The sequence below is a fragment of the Danio aesculapii genome, chromosome 25 (assembly GCF_903798145.1).
Source record: "Danio aesculapii chromosome 25, fDanAes4.1, whole genome shotgun sequence".
Lineage (NCBI taxonomy): Eukaryota > Metazoa > Chordata > Actinopteri > Cypriniformes > Danionidae > Danio > Danio aesculapii.
This window is the reverse complement of record NC_079459.1, coordinates 2058831-2084482: the sequence shown is the minus strand read 5'-3', so window position 1 is coordinate 2084482 and position 25652 is coordinate 2058831. Positions and strand designations below refer to the sequence as shown.

At 37.3% G+C, this 25652-nt stretch overlaps 1 protein-coding gene across 1 annotated transcript in view; it reads left to right on the top strand.

Annotated features, from left to right (window-relative positions):
- LOC130218979 (ankyrin repeat domain-containing protein SOWAHC) overlaps nucleotides 1-25652 on the top strand; it is a 92985-nt gene that overhangs the window by 46500 nt on the left and 20833 nt on the right. The window contains exons 6-7 of the mRNA XM_056451254.1: nucleotides 6671-6793; nucleotides 24901-24987. Coding sequence (XP_056307229.1) covers nucleotides 6671-6793; nucleotides 24901-24987 — 210 coding nt within the window. The remainder of the gene's footprint in view (nucleotides 1-6670; nucleotides 6794-24900; nucleotides 24988-25652) is intronic.

Below are 25652 nucleotides of genomic sequence, written 5' to 3'. Positions count from 1 at the left end.
GAAGAAAAAATATTATAGGAAATACTGTGAAAAATTCCTGAATCTGTTCAACAGCATTTAGGAAATATTTGAAAAAAATAAATCGAAATAAATTCACAGGAGGGCGAATAATTTTGACTTCAGCTGGGTGTTTCAACTTTAACCCCTTAAATGTTGTCCCATTTTTTAAGATAGGCATGAAAATTACAAGATAAACTTAAATGAATGCCAATCTTCTATGTTTGGTGTATGGATTTATGCTTGGTCTTATTTTAAAGAAGGTATGTGCCTTTGTTTATGAAAGTAATAAAACAATACATATTTAAATGATTATTGTACATAAATATGTATCTTACAAACCCGTTTAGCCTAAAATAGACTGAAAACAAAAGCTAAATATTTGAACAAGTTACCTTCCCAATTTCAAGTTGATATCTCAAAAAACGAGCGTTCAGTAGTGTTTTGTTTGGGTGCAGTACCAGACATGACCACCAGTTTCCATTGGTGAACATACAATGGCGCCCCCTATGTGTTGAGGAAGATAATAATAATAATTCATTTATTCATTTTCCTTCGGCTTGGACCCTTTATTCATCAGGAGTCTCTACATCGGAATGAACCGCCAATTATTCCAGCATATGTTTTACACAGCAGATGTCGTTCCAGCTGCAACCCAGCACTGGGAAACACCTACGGCCAATTTTGTTTTTTCAATTCCCCTATAGTGCATGTGTTTAGACTGTGGGGGAGACTGGAGCACCCGGAGGAACACGGAAGAACATGCAAACTCCACACAGGAACGCCAACTGGGACTCAAACCAGCAACCGTCTTGCTGTGTGGCCACAGTGCTAACCACTGAGCCACCGAGCCACCCTTATGGAGCGTTTTTACTCCATCAGTCTGATATTATTTTGTAGTGGAGTACTACAGCCTTGAACCACTGTACAGTTCATTTCTTCCCTACAGTTCTCTGGTGCCTTGAGCCATCAGACGCCACATTTGGATGTGACGCTTCACTCAGATTGTGCTTGTTTTCTAATGAGCTGTCTTTGATTAGTGTTATCTCACTAGTCAGGGTGTTTTTTCTCGTCTGGAGACTCGGCTGTAGTTTAAGAGTCAAGGTCACGCAGACCTTCGCCTTCATCTGTCAGCTCTTTTGATCAGCAGGCCCTTTCCTCCGTCTTTCTGCACGCTCTGCCTTTAACACGGGGTCAGAGGTCACGAAACCTCCTCTTCCTCTACTGGTTCTGGCTTTGTTTGTTTCTAACATTGCCTCTGTGATCTGTTTGTTTATTTAAGGGTTTGAATTAGGGCTGCACGTTATTGGAAAACACTTTTACATTGCAATATTTAGCTTTTTTTGCATGTATACAGTGCTCAGCATATACGAGTTCACCTCTCATTTAAACTAACATGTTCTGTAGGAAGCTTTACAATGTGTTCATACATTGGCTTCAGCTCTGACTAATCTAAATCTGGAGCTAATCTATCAAAATAGCTGATGATAACGGTCCAAAAATTAGTCAAAATCTCAACACTTTTGTAGATTATATTTATTTTTGCAGAATTTAATTATATTATCTTTGTATTTCTAATTACGTTTGGTGATTAAAATAATATTTTAATAAATATATTCGTTTAATAAATTTGTTTGTTCAAATGCACCAAAATATGCATGCATATAATACATTATACATGTGCTTATAATCAAGAATAGAGCATTTGTATCTGCAGTTATAAACTGCTTACTAATGTCTATTAATGTAGAGCTAATACCTAACAAATAATGAATTCACCATTTACATTAACATGTTTTTAAAATGAAACTATTCAGATGGCGCTCTGTGGTGCGGCAGAAATACAGTCTTCTGAGTGGTAGCAGGGCACCGCAGACAGCCGCCGACTTTCGGCACTGGTGTGTGTACCCTGATATAAACCTATGTTAACAATTCTAAAATGCATGGTGTGTCGTGGTGTGGCTCATCCGATGTGCAAACCCCTTACGATGGTCTTGCGGCGGACAATTACAGCTCGTTTTGCATCCCTGTTGGAACTCGCTCTGCTAGCAATCAAAGATTTATGTTAATTTGGCAAGCCGAACACATTCTGTACTGTACAGGAGACGCAGAGGAGGTATAGCTTTCATTTGCAATTGTAACATTTAAATACATCTATAATTTACAAAAATGCTAATAAAATTCAAATTATTTTGAACTTTGTATACTAAAATGTATCGGTTTCTACGATATTATGAAGTAAGAATAAATATTTCCAGCACTGATAATTGTAAGAATCATTATTAGTGATTATTAGCAACAATAATAAGCATTTATTCTAGAAACTTGCATACAGCATGCTAATTCATACTAGAAACTTGCTAACATGCTATTTCATGCTAGCGACATGCTAAAAAATTTCTTTGAATTTTTAAATATATAAGTCTAGATAAATCTATTTATCTATTCATACTTTTTCGACTTTTTTCAAATGCAAAATCAACATGCCAATTCATTCTCAAAACAAGGTAACAACAGGCTAATTAATTATCAAAACATGTTAACAACATGCTAATTCATGCTAGAAACATGCTCAATTATAGTAAATGCAAGATTAAAATGTTAATTCCTGCTAATAAGCTAATTCTCTCTATTCGTTCGTTTTCAGACTTTTTTTTTTCAAATGTACTACCAACATGCTTATTTTGTCTAGAAACGTGTGCACAACATGCTAACTCATTCTAGAAACAAGCAAACAACATAATTCTAGAAACATGCTAGCAATGTGCCAATTCATTCTAGAAACATGCAAACAACATAATTCTGGAAACATGCTAGCAATGTGCCAATTCATTCTAGAAACATGCAAACAACATAATTCTAGAAACATGCTAACCATATGCTAATTCATTCTAGAAACATGCAAAAAACATAATTCTAGAAACATGCTAACCATATGCTAATTCATTCTAGAAACATGCAAACAACATAATTCTAGAAACATGCTAGCAATATGCTAATTCATTCTAGAAACAAGCAAACAACATAATTCTAGAAACATGCTAGCAATATGCTAATTCTTTCTAGAAACATGCAAACAACATAATTCTAGAAACATGCTAGCAATATGCTAATTGTTTCTAGAAACATGCAAACAACATGATTCTAGAAACATGCTAGCAATATGCTAATTCATTCTAGAATCATGCAAACAACATAATTCTAGAAGCATGCAAATAAAATGCAAATTCATTCTAGAAACATGATAACATGCTATTACATAATAAAAATGTGCTAGCAACATGTTAAAAATGTTAAATGCTAGATAAAAATGCGAATTCATGTTAACAAGCTAATTCTTTTCACACTTTCTTTCAAATGTACTACCAACATGCTTATTTGCTCTGGAAACGTATGAACATGCTAATTCATTCTAGAAACATGCTAACAACATGTTAATTCATTCTAGAAATGTGCTAGCAGCATGTTAAATATGTAATGTTATGTAATTCTAATAAGTTAATTCTATCGATTCCTACTTTTTTCAAATGTAAACCAACATGCTAAATTGTTTTAGAAACATGCAAACAACATGCTAATTCATTCTCGAATCATACTAACAACATGCTATTTCATTTGTAAAACTTGCTAACAACATGCTAATTCATTTTAGAAACATGGTAACGACATGTTAATTTATGGTAAATGTAAAGTAAAAATGCTAATTCCTGCTAATAAGCTAATTTGTTTCACATTTTCTTTTCAAATGTACTACCAACATGCTTATTTGTTCTAGAAACGTGGAACAACATGCCAATTCATTCTAGAAACATGCAAACAACATAATTAATTTTAGAAACATGCTAATATGCTATTTCATACTCGGTAAATTATGTTCAATGCTAGGTAAAAATGCTAATTCGTGTTAAGCTATTTACATAGATCTATTCATACTTTTTTCAAAGGTAAACCAACCTGCTAATTCATTCTAGAAACATGTTAACAGGCTAATTCATTCTAGAAAAGTGCTAGCAGCATGTTAAATAATGGTAAATGCATGGTAAAAATGCTAATTCATGCTAATAAGCTAATTCTCTCTATACTATTTACAATTTTTTGTTGTTGCATTGCAGTGTTGATGCGGAAACCACATATAGTGCAGTGCTAGTTTGTATCTCAGCTCCTTCGTCTTTTATCAGACACACATGTCAATATCCACACTCGGCCCCTGGCTCCAATAGGCAGCCCTTCGGTTGCCATGTTGAATCAATGTTTTGAGCAGAAAGGCAATAATGTCAAGACCTTCACGCCGGGGGTTTCAATTTGTCATATCATAAACAGGTGCTAAACATGAGGATTAGCGGAGCAGGGATCGTCCACTCTTCTCTGGGACGGTGTTATCTGGGTATTGGAACCCCGATGCGCTCTGTCGGATTGAACAACGGGGCCCTTGTGTCTGCGGGGCCTCAGACTTGGTCACAGGTCATTGATCAGTGTGACAAGAAACTCAGTCTGGTTCTGTTTAGAAGGAGGCAGCCTGGAACCGGCAGCAGATTAGAAGTGAGGAGAGGTCAAAGCTAGACGGAGCTGAAGGCACTTTTATTGCTGACTTATTTAGCGCAGGAATGTATTACTTATGCGCAAACCACAGGGCTGATGAATGCTTGACTCTGATTGGCTGATGAGAACTCTAAGGTGTGTCGTTAGGGAGTTTCTCAGCAGCAGAAGTCTTCATAGTTGGTAAACTCAGAGCACAGTGAATGGGAAAGTACAATATTTTACTATCCTATTTGCTGAAATGATAAATGAAAAACTCCAGGATGGTGTTATCAAGACTTTCAGAAGAAGGTAAACAATAGTGTGAGACTGATAACAGCAACCAGAAGAGAGAATAATGTCAGATTTACTGTCCTGCCCTCAGAAACACTGCCTTTCATACACCTCACATAAGCGGCCATTTGTTGTTGTTGGGTTTTTTTGTAATTTGATGCAAAGATAAGATAATACATGCATAAATACATATAAATATGCATATGTTTAAAAAAAAATCTAAATATTAAAAACTTTCAAAGATTTAAGATAGCGATGACCGTTAAACGGGTAATGACAGTCTTGTGAAAAGGCTCCATTGTCAGTTGAATGCCCAGTTAAAGTAGTTCCGGCAGATTTTGAGCGCATTACAGCTCCATATCACTCCGCTGAATGATTAGAGTTATTTCACAGCAACAACTGACAGAAAGCACATCAAAACACAACAGGAGGAGGAGGAGGAGATGTGGAAGAAACTAGTGCTACACAGGAGGAGCTTGACAAAAACCTCTCAAATACAGCATCTGAACAGTGGAGGAATAAAGCGCTACAGGCTGTTGTAGTGCATTAGAAGAAAATAATGCACACCTGAGGTGTCTATTGTTGTGATCACATCACCACCTAAGGTGTGCATTATTATTATTATTATTTATATTAAAATCTCCTCACATAGGCAATATTAAAGGGCACCAATAATAAAAATCATCTTTTGTTAGCTGTTTGGACAGAGCTTTGTGTAGGTATAGTGTGTCCACAGTCTCCACATAATGGGCTGATCTTAAGACAATAAGTCGTTTTTTAAGTTTCCTGACGTTAAAATAGGATCCATATCCCTCCCATTTTGAGGCCGACCGCAACGTGACATAGGAGTGCGGTTTCCCCGCCCACCGAATTGATTGACAGCCACGTATTAACATGTCTCCCTAGTAACGCGTATAAGCATATCAACAAGACAGGACGTGCGCAAAACAACTATTAAAAGATCTGTTGAGCTCTCTGTGATCATCAATCATCATCAAATATGATCGAGAATGAGTTTCACAAGTTGAACTCATTTTTAACTCATTTGTGTAACGAATTAAAGCGATTTTACCGTCTTTACTTCATCACCACAGCCGCATGTCGGATTAATTATAAAAGAAGATGCTTCAATCCCAGTTTGTGGACGTTAAATCAGGTTTATTTTGTACATTAACATAACGGATATCCATACAGCAGTGGATATGAACGTGTGTCCTGTCACATTTGCGTGCAAAAACAGTGCAGAGCTGAATGTGTCTGTGTGACTCATATTTGCAGAAAGGCTTGAATTAACTCCACATCAAATATCTGTTGGGAAAGTTCTTAATGTAGTAAGGAAGATCTGCTTCATTATTGTCTGTCACTATGCTGTTTATCTATGTGTTTATCACATGCACGTGGGAACGGTGGGCGAGAGGAACCAGCTCAGTTGCATTAAAGGCACAGGCAACAAAAACAGCTACAATGTCCAAACAGCTCAAATATCCCAGATTTAAAAAGGTCTAATGAATAATCTGATGGGTGTTTAGAGCTGAAACTTTACAGACACATTCTGGAGACACAAAAGACTCATCTTACATCTTGAAAAAGGGGTAAAATAGGTGCCCTTTAAGGGCTTGCAATATTTACAAAAAATGATATCTTTTTTGGTAATGATAATGAAACATTTTTGCTGTTTTTTGTGTGTGCTTCTGTGGGTGGTTTGGGTTTGTCAAGGATAAATAAATATAAGACTAAAACCAGCATTAGTTAGCAACAAGACCTTGTCTTAACGAGTCCTTGACTACTGTATATTGCTGAACTTCTGGTGAACATCTGTTCTAGCAGGTTGTCTTCATTCGTTGTTTTCTTGTGTTGTTTGTAGTCGCTCTTTCCTCGTGTTCAGATGGAGCCCATAGAGCGGGATTGGCTGCGCTGTGCTGCTCTGGGAAACGCCACTACATTGTACCTGCTTCTGCAACAGGACCCAACACTCGTCAGCAGAAAGGTGAGGCCGGCGGGACAAACGCAGGGTTTTATGCAATGAATTCGATTAAGTTAGCGTACAAATTTAAGTGGATCGAGCGTAAAACAATCAAGTTGTCCCTCCAAAAAAATCTCAAGAATTGTGTAGTTTCAGCTCATTTTAATTAAGTATTTTGAAGAAGCTGCGAACGCAGTGTGCTTCACCTTGAAAAAGAAAACTGAAACTAAATATTTAAAAACTAAACACTAATGCAACACTTCACATATAGTTACTTGTAAAAAAGTAATCCAATTACATCCTAATGCACCGCTCTTCCTGCCGGTGCCGAATCTGTGTGTTTGCAGTGTTTCCTCATTGTGAGGGTCAAGCTAATTAGGATGAGGATTGCGTTTCTCTTTTGAAGCTTGGATGAAAGCGCTAGGACAGGAACGGCTTGTTGTTTGACCAGAAGCGTTTTTGTTGCCTGATAGTGCTATGCGAACAGAGCGGGTCATCTTTAAAGGTGAAGAGGAAAGAAAAATAAAACCCTCTGACGACTTCCAGATATTGTTGGGACGCGAGCGCGGCCTGTATTGGCTTAACTTCTGAAGCCTTTGGCCCCGAGGCTGTGGATTCTGCCATTTACACACACACACACACACACACACACACACACACACTTCCCAAAGAGCAAGATGATGCTAGCGCACGGAAAGCATAGCGTAGCGGAGGGAAGGTGGCAGACGGATACGTGTCTGGTTGTAAATCATCACATATGTGTCTGGGTCGCTGCTCCGCGGGTGTCAGGCCCAAAGCAGCAGCTCTTATTAAATTTCCAGCAAGTTTAGTGAATTTACGTGGCGAGCGAGGATGACAAGGAACGGCTGGCGCTGCTGGAAGCGTACAGAGATACTGACAAGAGCACTTACCACCTCTGTAGACGCTGCTAACGATATCGGTTTTACCAGAAATACAAAAACTGTATAGGGTTTATGCACAGCTAGGGCTCTATTTAAACAATCAAAGCTCGATGTCTTAAGCACATGGTGCAATAGGATTAAGGGTGTGTGTGTGAAACCACTTTTGCTACCAGAAAATTACAGTTTGCGGCGCATGGTCTAACAGGGTTGTACCTATCCTCTTAATGAGGTATGGGTGTGTTTTAAACATAACATGCATTAAACTAATCACAGTCTCATCTACCATTGGTGTATTTGCTATTTACATGGCGGAATTTGTAAGTGTGAAAACTAAACGCTTCACTAGCGAGGAAACAGTTAAACAGAGCATCTGCAGCGCGAGGATAAAGAACATTTAGCCTCTTTACTTTCTCTTTACTTTTACTCCTTTACTTTGGTGAAGTAACGGTGGAAACTCACTCCACTGAAGATGTCTATTGGCCGACATATTTCATTTCATTTGTTAAGCACAAAGATTTGTCAAAACTATTTCTAAATTCAGTTGTTTTTATTATTTATATATATATATATATATATATATATATATATATATATATATATATATATATATATATATATATATATATATATATTTTTTTTTTTTAGGTAAATAAAAAATCATTACGCAGCTTTTTTTTTTACTCAAAAATTATCTGCTTTCATGGGTTATTTCCAAAACAGTGGCATTTCTGACACACTCATCGGCCACTTTATTAGGTACACCTGTCCAACTGCTTGTTATCGCAAATTTGTTATCGGCCAATCACATGGCAGCAACTCAATGCATTTAGTCATGTTGACATGGTCAAGACGATCTGCTGCAGTTCAAACTGAGCATCAGAATGAGGAAGAGAGGGGATTTAAGTGACTTTGATCAGGGTTCCACTCCTGTCTGCTAAGAACAGGAAACTGAGGCTACAATAGAAGATTGGAGAAACGTTGACTGGTTTGATGAGTCTCCATTTCTGCTGCCACATTCGGATGGTCGGGTCAGAATTTGCTCTCAACAACATGAAAGCATGGATCCATCCTGCCTTGTATCAACGGTTCAGGCTGGTGGTGGTGTACTGGTATTCTCTTGGCACACTTTAGGCTCATTAGTACCAATTGAGCATCGTGTCAACGCCACAGCCTACCTGAGTATTGTTGCTGACCATGTCCATCCCTTTATGACCACAGTGTCTCCATCTTCTGATGATTACTTCCAGCAGGATAATGCGCCATGTCATAAAGCGCAAATCATCTCAGACTGGTTTCTTGAACATGACAATGAGTTCACTGTACTCAAATGGCCTCCACAGTCACCAGATCTCAATCCAATGGAGCACATTTGGGATGTGGTGGAACGGGAGATCTTCATCATGGATGTGCAGCCGACTAATCTGCAGCAACAGCGTGATGCTATCATGTCAATATGGAGCAAAATCTCTAAGGAATATTTCCAGTACCTGGTTGAATCTATACCACGAAGGATGAAGGCAGTTCTGAAGACAAAAGCACAACACAGTACTAGTCAGGTGTACCTAATAAAGTGGCCGGTGAGTGTAAATAGATAATTTAAAAAACTATATGTAAAATAAAAGTGAAAATATTGACTATAAAATGTTAATCACATGATTTGTAAACCCTAACTCACAAATTACTCTCATAAAAGCCACAAAATACTGTGTTTTAAAAGCAGCAACCGGCAGCCAAACAGTGTTTACAGCTCTTACAGGAGTTTTCAAAGTCAACCGTTTCCCACAATCTCCATCCGGATCTTTGTGTCATTCTGGACGTGTTCCTGTGAGATTCAGGCTCATCACGCAACTTTTGTTTCCCACCAGAGGACACTTTAAATCACGCCAACACAACTAGCATGCTAGCAGATAACAGCCGAGCGCTTCATTGTGTAAGTGATGCTAACGTAGACAACAACAGGACGTTTCCAAAAGATCAGGCAGGTTTTCTCCTGTAGCCCACAATGCACTTCTCCGAGCTGCGAGCGCGTCTTCATTGTCTTTCAAAGATAAGATTGGGAAACTCTCATCAGATCGTGCCAGTCAAAGATGGAGGTTTTCGGTGGTCCTTTCAGGTCAACAGTAATGGCCAAATGCTCTTAGCCGGCATCAGATAACGGCGCTGGTGTTGATGGGATAGGACGGCATCTTCTGCGGCCATCACGATTGAGAGACAAAAACTCAGGTTAATCTCTGGCCCTTATCAATCAATTACATTTGGCTTTGTGGATTTAATGGCGCAGCTGGAATTGCCTGGCAGGATTGAAAAGGGCTGAACTTGGCATTGGCGTCTCTGGGGGAAATGAAGCTCTTTGTGTTTTGAAGCATCGGTTCGTAGACGCAGATACGGAGCCAGATAGCGGCTTCTCAAATTAATTAGCGCCTCGTTCCCAATCAGACTCCCTGGTGGATCCTCGCCGCTTGAGTGTGTGTGACTTTGTGTGGTTCATCCTTTGACCGTGTTTGATTTTGTGCGTCAGTGACTGTTTTTTTACTTTTTTTTGGTGATCTTAATCCAACTAAAGTCATAATCGATCTAAATGGGAATGGAAGTAAGACATTTTCTTAATATTCCCGTTTTATTGGCATTACTGAAGTGCATCATAGACATGTAAACACCTCAATCAAACTATTACCACCATGTAGGACTTTCCTCTTCATTTTGCAACAGGATAGTCCATACACGAGCAGTTGTCAGGTGGTTGATGACATACTAATGAGAATGGCTTAAAGCAGGGGTCACCAAACTTGTTCCTGGAGGGCCGGCGTCCTGCAGATTTTAGCTCCAACTCTAATCAAACACACCTGAACAAGCTAATCAAGGTCTTACTAGGTATTCTTGAAACAGTCAAGCAGGTGTGTTGAGGCAAGTTGGAGCTAAACCCTGCAGGGACACCGGCCCTCCACGACCGTGATTGGTGACCCCTGGCTTAAAGCAAGAGCACATATTTGGTGCAAATCCAAGAAGAAATGGACATTATGAGTTTGAAGTGAGTTTGTTGAATGAAATGTCAGAGGTGGCCCTTTTGCTGGAGAATTTATATCTGCTATTGTCTGTTTGCACACAGTGTGAAAAATTAACTGCAGTTGAACTTCAAAATGAAAGGGCAACATATGGCGCGATGGCGAACACAAACTTGTGTGAAACGCTGTAGGAAACTAACGTCAATTGGTGACGTAATGACGTTAATCTAACTATGTGCTATAACATGTAAAACAGGAACATTAAAAAAGCACCTTATGTAAATTATTATTACTATTATAATTATTAATTACGATTTTAGTATCATTATTGAAGTGCAACACATGTAAACATCGCAATCAAACTATTCCCATCGTGTCGAACTTTGAGCCGAATTTTGCAGCAGGATATTCCACACACACGTGGCTGTTTGACACTATTCTCTGCACCTACCAAGTTTTTTTATATTTGGTGTGTGGTATCAAATCCAATGAAAACAACTAGGGCTGCAACTAACAATTATTTTAATAATCGATTAATCTGTCGATTATTTTCTTAATCAATGAATCGGATACAAAAAGCATTTGTTTTCAACGCTTTATTCAAAAACAGAACTAAAATCTTTAGAAAGTCCACACATGTTGTCCTTGAACATCCCTGAGCTTTTATAATAATAATTATAATAATAATTATAATAATGATAAAAAGTAACGTAGTAGTTTTGTCCTGTTTTCAATCCAAATATCTAAAATAATCTTAATCAAGATGCATATTAGACACATGAAGTAGCATGAGTAATTATGTCTTGTTTTCTGAAAAAACACCTAAAAATTAAATGATTGTTTGCTTCAAACAAGCTAAATTATTTGCCAATGGGATAAGAAAAACAATGTTCATGAGATATAATCTCTGGCATCACTTCATTTTCTCATGCCATTTTTCTTGTCTGTTCTTGATTTAGGATTTGTGAGATATTCAGACTGGAAACGAGACTAAATTACCAAGTAAGATAAGCTTTTAGCAGTGCAGCTCTACATGACAACAGATGACAATATGAATGATCCAGTCTTCAGTCTTCAATGCAGAGTGCACAGTAACTCCACCACCGCTGCTTTACTACTGTTGTAACTCTTTCACTGGTGAGTTTAACAGACTCGATCTGGCCCCGGGAGTGAGTTTTGTTAGACGATCATTATTTCAGAACGTTCATCCTTAATGTTTTCGTGGCGACACGTCAGGTTTGTCACATGACACACCGCAGCCACAATAGCGCTGTATGACAGATGGATCTCTTTTATTATGCTTTTCAGCTTTAATACAAACTATTTACACGCTTGCTCGTCATGTCATCAGATACCTGATATTCCAACTCACAAAAACATGTGAGTGTGTTTTGATGTTTAAATGATTTTGATCGTGATCTATAACGTAAGATGGCCGTCGCCATGTTTATTTGCGGCCGCTCGTTTGCCTCATTCATAAAAGCAGAACACGCAGGATTCAGCACGTAAATTCATCAGTTATTCCCAAATTACATGCCAGCAAGTGTCTGGCCAGCTGGGAGAAGTATAGATTGAACTTTATTGTTACTTTCACTACATGTATCTGATCAGACACATCAGCAGATTCTGTTTGAATGGATTGTTACGACTTCCACAGACTTTCCTGTGTGTTTTACTAACTCTAAATGCATTGTTTTACTAGTACTAGTGTGTATTTACATGTCTAATTCATAAAATAAGCATTGGGTGGTTAAAAACATTGCATGATCGTGATAATATGACACGTCTTTCTCTGGCTCAGCGCCAGCTAAAGCACCAAAGCTCAGTTTGAATGTTTCATGTAATGCTTGTCGAGCTGGATAACAAGTAAACACCAGCACCAGAGACATTACGGTCCTCACTTCAAAGCGGAACAAAAGGTATACATAGGTATACATTGGTATTGGTACCCAACCTCAGTACTCGGTGATGTCTAGTATCTCCTTACACTCATTTGCTTTTTATTTTCACACCTGCAGGACTTCATCACAGTGAGTACCAGCACACTGTATTCCCGTCCACACTGCTTGTATTTTTGTCACTAGAAGAGCTCACAGAAAACCTTCTTATACATTAATCCTGCTTGTATGTCATAGCATTAGTAAAATGTCATAGTATAGTTAGTATGTTAGTGCAGTGGTTCACAGTTGCTATCGGTTTGCTTTGTATCATTGTTTTTAGGGTCACGGTTTCAGTCCAGTTCACTATATGATGCGTTTAGTAATAAACAGACGATAAGCAAAAGCCACGAATGAATACAATTTAGCAATTATACTATTAAAATAAACTGCTTTTTCTATATTTCGTGTATCTAACAGTAGTTTTCAGGGATGAAACTGAATAATATAATCGAATCTAATACTATACTGTATATAAATGTAACCTGTGTAAATTAAATAAAGGTTGAACGTTATTGAGCTAATTAAAAAATGAGTCTTGTTTCTAGTCCAACATACTAGCCTAACATATTGTCTTGTTTTCAGAAATATAAAGTCTAAATGAAGTGAGTTTTTCCTAAAGACAAGCTAAATTAGCAGTTTCTCTTGAACGTATTTTCTTTTTCGATCGGTTGTGGTATTGCTCAGATGACACGTCAAACAGGCACGGGTGCTCATGACTCATTTACACTAGTTTTTCCTTCATTTCTTGGACCAAACAGCCAGAAAAGAAGCACTTTTGACTTCTCCCCATCCTCCTGCTGGCCTGCAGATACCCACACTAGTGGATGCTGCTCTGTCGTTGGCTGTAGGTGATCGCCGATGTTATTTTTAATCAGAACACATTTGACACGGCATGATTTGATTCGCTGACAGGTCAAATCATTAGCATGCTAAATATCTGGCAGGTGTTAGCGACTGATCGTTGATTCTCTCAGGTCACGTCTTTGCTAGTTCACATTGTGTGATTGTTACTCATGTGAACGAGCGCCGATTTACCTGTGATTTCAGGCATATGTCGCCGATTTCTCAACTTGTTGGCGAGTCAAAATCGGGGCTAAAATCATGCAGTCTGAACTCGGCGTAACTTGTGTGCTTTGTAAATGAGTTAAGTCGCCTGCTGGTCAGCCGCATCCATCGCAATGCAGTTGTTTACTAGAATACGACACCGGGGAAATCAGATTTGCAAACAATAACATCCAAGGGCTCGCTAATCTTCTTAAGAGAAATTAATGAAGGCGCTGTTCATAGTCACTGATCTGAGGGTGATCGAATAACAAGAGAAGATGAGGCCAGGATCTGGGGATTAAGCTGAAGAAGATCCCACAGGAACCAAATGAGAGTTTAGCCTTTAGACTCACAGTTTCTCAGAAAAAAACTTCAAAACACTGCGGAGGCTTTGAAACGGGAGTAGGTGTCCGTAATCCCCCTGTGTGGATGCTAATCTGTGGACCCAGATCTGCTTTTTCGTTTTAGCCTGAGCTTCTTAACAATGCTGATCAACTTTGGATGTGTGACGTGTTGGTGTAGGTAGAATTGGATTAGCCGTTCTCTTTAGAGTCGCTTTTTCATTAGATCCCATGTAGAAGAGTTTGTTGTACAGTATTTTAAGTGCACTATGGCTGGGCGATATGACATATATATCATATCCTGATAATGATATATATATATATATATATATATATATATATATATATATATATATATATATATATATATATATATATATACTGTAAAAATGCAGGGTTCCACACAATACTTTCAAGTTGTCCCAACACAAATCGATTAAGTTAATAATATTTACAAATTTAAGTTGACTGAATATGAAACAATTAAGTCGTCCCCAAGAAAAAAGAAGAATTATGTTGTTCCCACTCATTTCAGATACATAGGATGATACATAGATGCATAAAGCGAGCAGCAAATGGGTGTACGCTGTAAAAAAAGCCGGGTTTCCAAACAATTCCTTCATGTTGTCCCAACACAAAATATGTTACCTTAACCGTTTTTACAAAATTAAGTGGACTAAGTGGATAACCCCACAAAAAAAACCCTGTCAGCATTGTGTTAATTCAACTCATTTTAGATACATAGTTTGAACGAGCAGCAAATGTAATTTTTTAGTACTCTAAGTTCAATTAATTAATAATTTTTATACAGTGGGTAAAATAAGTATTGAACGCGTTACTTTTTTTTAGAAAACATATTTATAAAGGTGCTGTTGACTTGAAATTTTCACCAGACATCAGTAATAACAAAAGTAATCCATACATACAAAGAAAACAGAACTAATTAGTTCCGAAATTATGTAATTTATGATAAAAATGAAACAACACCGGGAAAAAGTATTGAACACATGAAGGAAGGAAGGTGTAGAAAGGCATGGAAAGACCAGACAGCAGCTAAAATCTCTAGTGATCATTCAGCAATCTTAATTATTAGCTGACACCAGGGTGGACATTTTGGCAAGAGAATGATTACAAATATAGCCAAGAAAACTCTCAACTGGTTTCAGAAAAGAAAATAAAGCTGCTGAAATGACCAGCCAGTAATTTGAGCTGAATCCAGTAAAAAAAAAGATCAGCGTTATAGACGAGACCCTAAGAAACGTTAATATTTGACTCTGTTGAAATTGAATAGGGATAAATCACCCCTGAGCAATGCATGAGGCTCCATTCTCCATACAAGAGACATCTTGAAGCTGTCATTTCCACAGTAAAACCTTTTTATACAACGTTCAGATTTTCTATTCATATCTCATTTGAAATATGGTATAAATCGCACAAATACAGACTTTCCTCTGTGTTTCCCATTTAGTTTTTTTTACTTCCTGCCCTCCATCTGAATTTTGCAGGTCACCAGAACCGTGTGATTGAAAATAACCTATACTGCAAATTTCTCACAGTGCTGTTTTTTATGTTTCTGTCTGCATACTTGTAAAGGCGTACAATATTACGCTCATATAAATTATGAAAAACTATTAATGTAAACAAGGTATTTTGTGACACAAAATGAACAATAGAGTATAATATGAAACTATGGACTTTTTTATGTCCATACAATATATATATATATATATATCATATTGCACAGGTCTAACCACAACAATGTTTGATTTATGTTGTCTTCAATCACTTCGATGCGCTCACTGGACTTCCAGGGGGTAAGTTTACTCTTTAATGCTCTTATATGGGGTTATATTGGGTTTATTAGCGGTGTTTGCTAAGGCAAGCATTCCCATCGTGAAGAAGCCATATGCAGGCGAAAGTCTTTTGGGTGGCCTTTTTTGACCAGCCACCCTAGAAACCGCATAGCAACATACTAAAAAACACATAAAACTGACCACCCACATTATCCTAGCACAGGGGTCACTGTTTAAAATGTAAATGCCTACAAAAATGATGAAAAAACCCAATATGAAATCAAGTGTGATGTTATAAATACAACATTTTCCATGATGAAATAATCCAGTGTTGTCCTTTTGCCACTTTATTAGGTACACCTCACTAGTACCATGGTTGGACCCCTTTTTGTCTTCATAACTGCCTTAATTCTTCGAGGCGTAGATTTAGCAAGGTACTGGAAATATTCCTCAGAGATTTTGCTCCATATTGACATGATAGCATCACGCTGTTGCTGCAGATTTGTCGGCTGCACATCCATGATGCCAATCTCATGTCCACCACATCCCAAAGGTGCTCTATTGGATTGAGATCTGGTGACTGTGGAGGCCATTTGAGTACAGTGAACAATACTCAGGTAGGCTGTGGCGTTGACACGATGCTCAATTGGTACTAATGGGCCTAAAGTGTGCCAAGAAAATATCTTAGAAAACTCAGACTGGTTTCTTGAACATGACAATGAGTTCACTGTACTCAAATGGCCTCCACAGTCACCAGATCACAATCCAATAGAGCACCTTTGGGATGTGGTGGAATGGGAGTTTCACATCATGGATGTGCAGCCGACAAATCTGCAGCAACTGCGTGATGCTATCATGTCAATATGGAGCAAAATCTCTGAGGAATATTTCCAGTACCTTGTTGAATCTACACCATGAAGGATTAAGGCAGTTCTGAAGACAAAAAGGGGTTCAACCCGGTACTAATAAGGTGTACCTAATAAAGTGGCCGGTGAGTGTATATACTCATTTTTGGGTCTAATAATTGAATTCATTCCTGTATCACTGGCAAACAGTACCACAGTGTACATAAATCACAGCATTTCATTGATATACATCCAAAAACATGGTGACGGTGGCTTACAGCTTCAGGCCAACGTCAATGCTCCTGTTCAACATTAATAATTGCAATGATGAGCTATTTAATTCATGCTAATGTGTGTGTCTGTTACACAGTGCTCTGTTTACACACACACGCACACACACACAGATGATCATTGTGTCTAATTATAGTGTAATGACACGGCAGTTATTAGTTTAACAAACAGGCAGCGCTGCAGACGCCTCAGGGCCGAACCGCAGCTCTCAGCCAATCAGAGAGCAGGACTCGCAGACTGCGCTGTAAAAGGATTAAACTCACGCTTAAGTTTGAGGATAAGGAGAGCTCGTCACTTTATCATCTTTATACAGAATCATATCACAGCGCTGAACTGTAAATATGCCTGGATTTTGTCACATGAGAGACTGTAAGGATATAAAATATCCCTTTAAAAGTATTTTCTCAATAGCTGATGATTACTAACAGCATTTTAAAGACATTTTACTGCATGTTTTTTTTTTTCTAAGAGCATCCAGAAAGATTATGTTGAACTTCCTTTGTTTATGAATTTAGTAATATGATTTAGGGCCAATGCCAATTCTATTTTTGTACCCTACCCCCTCGCCTTGGCCCTTGAAACAGAGTGTGAAGAGGAAGGGCTTCGAAATTTACCCCTAAGAATTGGGACAGCACCAGCACACGTCAGCAGATGTCATCGTGAGCTCTTGCTTCATGTGAGATCAGATGATGGCGACTGCTGTAGTTATTCCAGTTGCTTTAGTTGCTGGTGTTTATCTTCAGGAAATCACTTAAGGCATATATCATGTTATCATAATGATCTAATGTGGCGATAAGATCATAACTCTACTGTGCATTTACACCGTGGCCATATTCATCTGTGTAAACACAAGAAAACAACACTAACATTATAGCAGACACTGTGAAAAGCTCATTCCCAGCCACTTGAAATTTCTGACAGGGGATTTCAGTGTCATCGAGTGTCAGAATGTTGTGGGACTGCTGTAGGAGTTATTATTATAGATTATTGATCGCCAAATTTAGTGGTTTTTATTTTAGCGTTTTTTAAAGCATCACGGTAAAACATGAACGCGGTTATGAATAAATTAAAACATTTGTTTGTTTGTCGTAAAAAATCGTATTGTTGTACAAAAAAAATACTAATTTGCGGATCTCTTTACTTCTGGGTTCAGCGATCCTGTCGTTGTAGATGGTGTACTCTGCCAAATTTTAATGCCTCTTGGTTTCAAGTGTGTTCCTGAGAAATTTCAGTATGAAGAGGTATCTAGCCTTGCCCTTAGCCCTACGCCTTCATGCTAAAGAGAATTGGGTCACCCCTACCCCTTCACGTGAACGTGCAAAACGAGGGGTAAGGGGAAGGGCTAAGGGGTGGAATTATAATTGGGCCTTATATTAGTTACTAACTGTAAATAACTTAGCGAGTACTGTTATTCAAGTAGTCTATTTCTATAGGGCTTTTACAATGTAGATTGTGTCAAAGCTGCTTAACATAGATGAGCTTAATTATTATATGTATATTATTATTATCATCATAGAAGTCTGCTTAATATCTGATCACTTCTGCTGTCCGCTTTTTTGATGAACCTTAACATTTGTCATCAATTCAAGAAATGAAGTTTTATTGGTGACGTTATTAGTCAATCACGACTTTGTCGTTTTTACAAAATCATGATTTTTGCTGTTCATTATATGTTATGTTTAGGAATTAAATACTGGTGAGCTCATACAGATCATGTTTATATATACACACACTACCTGACAAAAGTCTTGACTATCCAAGTTTTAGGAACAACAAATAATAACTTGACTTCTAGTTTATCATTTGGTATCAGAAGTGGCTTATATGAAAGGCAAAGGCCTCTAGATTACGCTTATTTTACCACAAAATATGATCATGTCTTGATTATTAATGATTTGATTAGGACAGTAAGGTCTGACTCTGCTTAGACTAAAGTCTTGTCACTGAACCTTCAATAATGTCCAGTATAGAATATGTGGTCATGCTGCAGTGGAAACAGAATGAATATTGTGTCTGACTCCATCATGAGCTTGGGGGACTGCATCCATACATCTCTACAATGACTCAAATCACTGATTAATAAAGTCATCTGGAATGGCAAAGAAAGCCTTCTTGCAGGAGTTCAACAAGATTCTTTGTGTTCATCTTCAACGCCTCCTCCTTCATCTTACCCCAGACATGCTCAATAATGTTCATGTCTGGTGACTGGACTGGCCAATCCTGGAGCACCTTGACCTTCTTTGCTATCAGGAGCTTTGATGTGGAGGCTGAAGTATGAGAAGGAGCGCTATCCTGCTGGAGAATTTGCCCTCTCCTGTGGTTTGTAATGTAATAGGCAGCACAAATGTCTTGATACCTCAGGCTGTTGATGTTGATCATCCACTCTGCAGATCTCTCGCACGCCCCCATACTGAATGTAACCCCAAACCATGATTTCTCCTTCACCAAACTTGACTGATTACTTTGAGAATCATGGGACCATGCTGGTTCCAGTAGGTCTCCTGCAGTATTTGTGATGATTGGGATGCAGATCAACAGATGATTCATGGGGAAAATCCACCTTCTGCCACTTTTCCAAATGATTAACTAAAAGTCAAGTTATTATTTGTTGATCTCACAACTGGGATCCACGACAAGACTTTTGTCAGGTATATATATATAGGGTTGCCATGAACATTGAAGGGATAGCTCACCCCAAAATAAATATTAACTCATTGTTTACTCTCTACTTTTAGTTTCTTTCTTCTGTTGAACACAAAAGAAGATCTTTTGAAGAATGTTGTAAACCTGTAACCATTCACTTCAAAAAAATTAGGAAAAACAAATACTATGGAAGTCAATGGTTACAGGTTTGCAACATTCTTCAAAGTGTCTTATTTTGTGTTCAACAGAAGAAAGAAACTCAAAACTGATTTGGAACAACTGAAGAGTGAGTAAATGATGACAGAATGTTCAGTTTTGGGTGCACTGTGCCTTTAAGAAAAAAAGTTAACAAAAGCTAACATAGAGTCCTGAAGCTAAACCAGCGTCTCCAGCTCAGTCTGAAATTTAAAATATTCAGCATTTTAAGTCTCATCAAACCTTACATTTGAGCTGTAGGGTCAAAAAGAGTGTGTGTGTGCGTGTGTGTGTGTCAGAGTCATCTCAGCAGTCATGTCATTGTAAGAGGCTGTTAATGTTGCTCTTTTGTGTGTGTGTCTGTGATGGTTTTTAAACAGCTCCATATGGTGACAAGCATCAGGCTTTGTGTTTATGTGTGTGTGTGTGTGTGAGGGTCGACTCTATTGAGCCGGAGCACAGAGGAGCTCTATAAGCTGTCCTTTCACACTGCCAGTGAAAGACAGAGCCTCCATCTGGCACACACACACACAGGCTTTGCCCCCACACATGTAAACGACACTACTTATGTTTGGCTTGATCAAACTGATGGAATTGAAAACGTTTGTTGATGCAGGAAAAATACGCAATATTGTAAATTATTGCGATCTTACGACATATCTCACTTGCAGAATCGTCACCTTAGAATTATAAGAATTTAACTGACATGTTTGTCAAAATTGAGTTATTGACATATTCTTATTAAATGACATCTTATTTACATTATGGGATGTTTTTTTAATAAGTTGTTTACATTTTAAGACTTTTTATTAAAAAAACGAAAACGGTTTATCTAGAAAGTCGAACTCTAGCTTGGCTCTATAAGGTTCTTTCTGTGAGCCAATCAGCATTTTTAATGCACGCATGAGGACCAATCAGGATCAGCTTTCTTTGTCGTTTCGCCGGACTGCTCTATTGACACACCAGAAAGACAAAATCACACAAAACCAGAGTCGACTAAATAATGCTGCGACACACTAAATTGAGAAGTGTGTAAATGTGAAGATTTAGAAGCTTTTTTTGACATTGAGGCGAAATGTAAAACTTTACACTGTTGAAAAGAAACAGATATTAAAACATTTCTATATTAGATGTGAATTTTTTTATTTGTGTATACATGGTGTGTATATATATATATATCAGTGGTGTAGTCCAAAAAAAAAAAAAAAGTGGTGTACTATTACCCACCCAACCCGCCCATGCTGTTTTATCATTTTACCTGAACGTTTCAGCGAGACATCATTCAGTTGACTTTGAAAAACTCCCGAAATTTTCTCACAGCTGCTGTTGTCGTCAGGGGGCGGGGAATGGCGCAAAATATAAATAAAAATACACCAATTGCAACAAATTAAGATGAGAGTTAAAAAAAACATTTGGTATTCAGTTAAGGGATGCGAATACATGTAAAATAGGCAAGTCTAATCAGCAAAACAAGTGAGTATATCGAGGGTACACGCAATTATTGATCCTCAGAAGTCGTAATACCCAAACAGCTAGAGAAAAAAAGTAGGCATACTGAGAATACGTGCGTATAGCCCCGACTACACCACTGATATATATATATATATATATATATATATATATATATATATAAAACAAGTAAAACCTTTTCAGTGTTTATTAAACTCATTTGCTCATCGTCTGTTTTCTTTTAAAGTCTTTAAATTTAACATTAAGCCTTAAGGGGCAAATAATTTAATTCATGGGGCATATAATTCAATAAATATAATTCAGTAATTCATATAACACAACATTTAATAAATAAAAACATATTAGTTATATAAATTATTATTTATATTTAGCAGTCTTGAAAACAATATTCATCCTAAAACCTGAAATAAATATTATAGAAAGCAAAAATGTGACTTTCTCAAGCTTCATGGTATTGTTACAGCACCAGATTAGATATATTTTTAATTGTATTTCTTGAAAAGTGAAGCTTTAATGAATGATCTGCCAGGCTGAACCTTATAATTCCAAGTGGAAGATGCCTTTTCAGAATGAGAAGCTTCTATCTGCATTTACCGTGGTTTATTTACTCTCACTGGCAAATGTAAGAGAACTTTAATCATTTACGTTTAGAGCACATTTAGGGTCTCTGTCATGTTAAAGTATGAAAGAGAGCTGTTACGCACATATTGTTTACTATATGGAATACAAAAACTTTGAAGCTCAATATCTCAAAATCATTCAGAACGCAGAGAGAAGCTTATAAATCCAAGGTGACGAAATGATGTTATCAGCCATTAATAAAACACATTGATAATGCTAAAATAAACAGGTAATATATATATTTCTGAGCTAATTAAATAAAAAGCTATGTCAAGGTGCAAACATTTTAATTTTAAAACACCATGAATGACTGGAAACCTCTGATTCTTATTAGCTATTGTCAGTTTCCCCTCTCGTCTCTCAGCGTTAGTGTTGATTATCAGCTCTAGGCATACACCACACTAATGTATTGCACACATGGGCAATAAGGATATTGCATACGCTATTATCACGACAACGATCATTTTTCAATATATGATATGATATATATAGAGCAACATGGTAGCTTAGTGGTTAGCACTGTCACCTCACAGCAAGAAGGTTGCTGGTTCGAGTCCCGGCTGGGCTATTGGCATTTCTGTGTGGAGTTTGCATGTTCTCCCCCTGTTGGCGTGGGTTTTCTCCTGGTGCTCTATTTTCCCCCACAGAAAAAACTAACATAGCATAAACTAGCAAAACACAGTTATGCAGAGTCCTCTTAAACCACCAAAACCAACACCTGTGTGTGTGTGTGAAGCGGTGGTTTATGAGGAAAAGTTCAGCTCCTGCATGAACACACACACACACACACACACACACACACACACACACACACACACACACACACACACGCAGCGTTTGGATGTGCAGATTACAGGTTGCTATAGTTTCTGTGAGGCTGAAATCAAGCATTCGGCTAATCGGCTCAGGATAGGTTAAAGTCTGCTGGTGATCTGGAGCAGATAAACTGGGAATCGGGGCGGCGCGTTTGACAAAAGCTTTGGGCTCCGGCTTTGATGCGGCGCTGCGCTGAATGTGGAGAAACAGCCTGAGCTTTTGCTCAAACACACCGGTGTGAGACGCTCAATGGACACTATGGAGAGAGACAAGGCCCAAAAGAGTGCTGTTATCCTATTACTCATGTTGTGTTCTGCTTTCTCTCTCCGTCCCGCTCCGGGAAACTCCGACACGCACCGTGAATAACAAAAACACCCTTCACTCGCACCTGAAGTTCGTAAGTATGCTGAACCATCATTTGGCTTACAAGAGATAAAAGAAAAACGATATCAAATATAGTCTTCATTGTTGTGTCCCATATGAGTTTCTCCAGTTCGTTAATAAATTATGACTTTATTTGAGCTTTTTACAATACGCAAGGGGTATTATAGTTCGCTAAAGTTATTTAATATATATCGTTTGTGTGAGTGTAATTGAATATAAATTCTCAGTGAATATAGACAATATATCCTATAATACAAAACAAATTATATTTAAATATCGCACAATTACGAATTAATATCGCACAATTACGAATTAAAATATCGCACAATTACGACTTAATATCGCACAGTTAAGAATTAAAATATCGCACAATTCTGACTTAATATCGCACAATTACAAATTAAAATATCGCACAATTCCGACTTAATATCGCACAATTACAAATTAAAATATCGCACAATTCCGACTTAATATCGCACAATTACAAATTAAAATATCGCACAATTACAAATTAAAATATCACACAATTACGAATAAAAATATCGCACAATTCTGATTTAATATCGCACAATTACGAATAAAAATATCGCACAATTCTGACTTAATATCGCACAATTACAAATTAAAATATCGCACAATTCTGACTTAATATCGCACAATTACAAATTAAAATATTGCACAATTCTGACTTAATATCGCATAATTACAAATCAAAATATTGCACAATTCTGACTTAATATCGCACAATTACAAATTAAAATGTCGCACAATTCTGACTTAATATCGCACAATTACAAATTAAAATATCGCACAATTCTGACTTAATATCGCACAACTACGAATCAAAATATCGCACAATTCCGACTTAATATCGCACAATTACAAATCAAAATATCGCACAATTCCGACTTAATATCGCACAATTACGAATCAAAATATCGCACAATTCCGACTTAATATCGCACAATTACAAATTAAAATATCGCACAATTCCAACTTAATATCGCACAATTACGAATCAAAATATCGCACAATTCCGACTTAATATCGCACAATTACGAATCAAAATATCGCACAATTCTGACTTAATATCGCACAATTACGAATCAAAATATCGCACAATTCCGACTTAATATCGCACAATTACGAATCAAAATATCGCACAATTCTGACTTAATATCGCACAATTACGAATCAAAATATCGCACAATTCTGACTTAATATCGCACAATTATGAATAAAATATTGCACAATTCTGACTTAATATCGCACAACTACGAATCAAAATATCGCACAATTCTGACTTAATATTGCACAATTATGAATAAAATATTGCACAATTCTGACTTAATATCGCACAATTACGAATCAAAATATCGCACAATTATGAATAAAATATTGCACAATTCTGACTTAATATCGCACAATTACGAATCAAAATATCGCACAATTCTGACTTAATATTGCACAATTATGAATAAAATATTGCACAACTCCAACTTAATATTGCACAATTTCGACTTAAATATTACACAATTGTTACTTTAAGTATCGCACAATTTCGACTTAAATGTCGCACGATTCAGAATTAAATATCACACAATTCCGACTTGAATTCAAATGTGGTATTAAAAAATACTAAATGTGATATTTTGTTTTAGGTTTTTTAGGTTTCATGCTGTATTTTTGTTTCATACTGTATGTATTACAAACATAACTCTGACATGCTGCTCAGACTGGAGCTGTCAGCGTTGTGATTGACAGTGCTGTGATTGACAGTGCTGTGTGTGTATTAGTTTGTGTATGTTAATGTGTGTGTATATGTTCATATGTGTGTGCTGCAGACGGCGCTCCACTGGGCAGCGAAGCAAGGTCGCGTGGAGACGGTGGACATGATGGCACGGCGCGGGGCCGACATTAACCAGAGAGCAGTGAGACACACTCACATTTACACATCTCCTGTAGACACACACACACACAGTATATAAACGCACTCTGTGCTGTTTATCCAGCTCACACTGCCCATATCAATTGTGTTACACATTTTAACTGGAGTCCTTGTCATACTCTTATTTTAGTATCACTGCGATACTGTGACTTATTAAACATTTGTTCTTGTCCTGATTGAGAGAAATTAGCAGTAAAACTGCAGTAATCACAAAATCCAAGATGGTGCAAAAATTTTAACTATTTACAATTTTTAGATCAAATTAAAGTAAAACATTTAACATTGTAAAAATTTGTCGAAAAACTATTCTGACTAAAATATTGCAAGAGTCTGACATAAATATCGCACAATTCCTACTTAAATATCGCAAGATTCAAAATTAAATATCGCAAAATTCTGACTTAAATATCGCAAAATTCCGACTTAAATATTGCACAATTCTGACTTCGATATCGATCGATTCTGACTTAAATATGTCACGATTTTGTCTTAAATATTATCCGATTCCAACCTAAATATTGCATGATTCAGACTTAAATATTGTCCGATTCTGACTTAAATATTGTCAGATTATGACTTCAATATTGCATGATTCAGACTTAAATATTATTAGATTCTGACTTAAATATGGCATGATTCTGTCTTAAA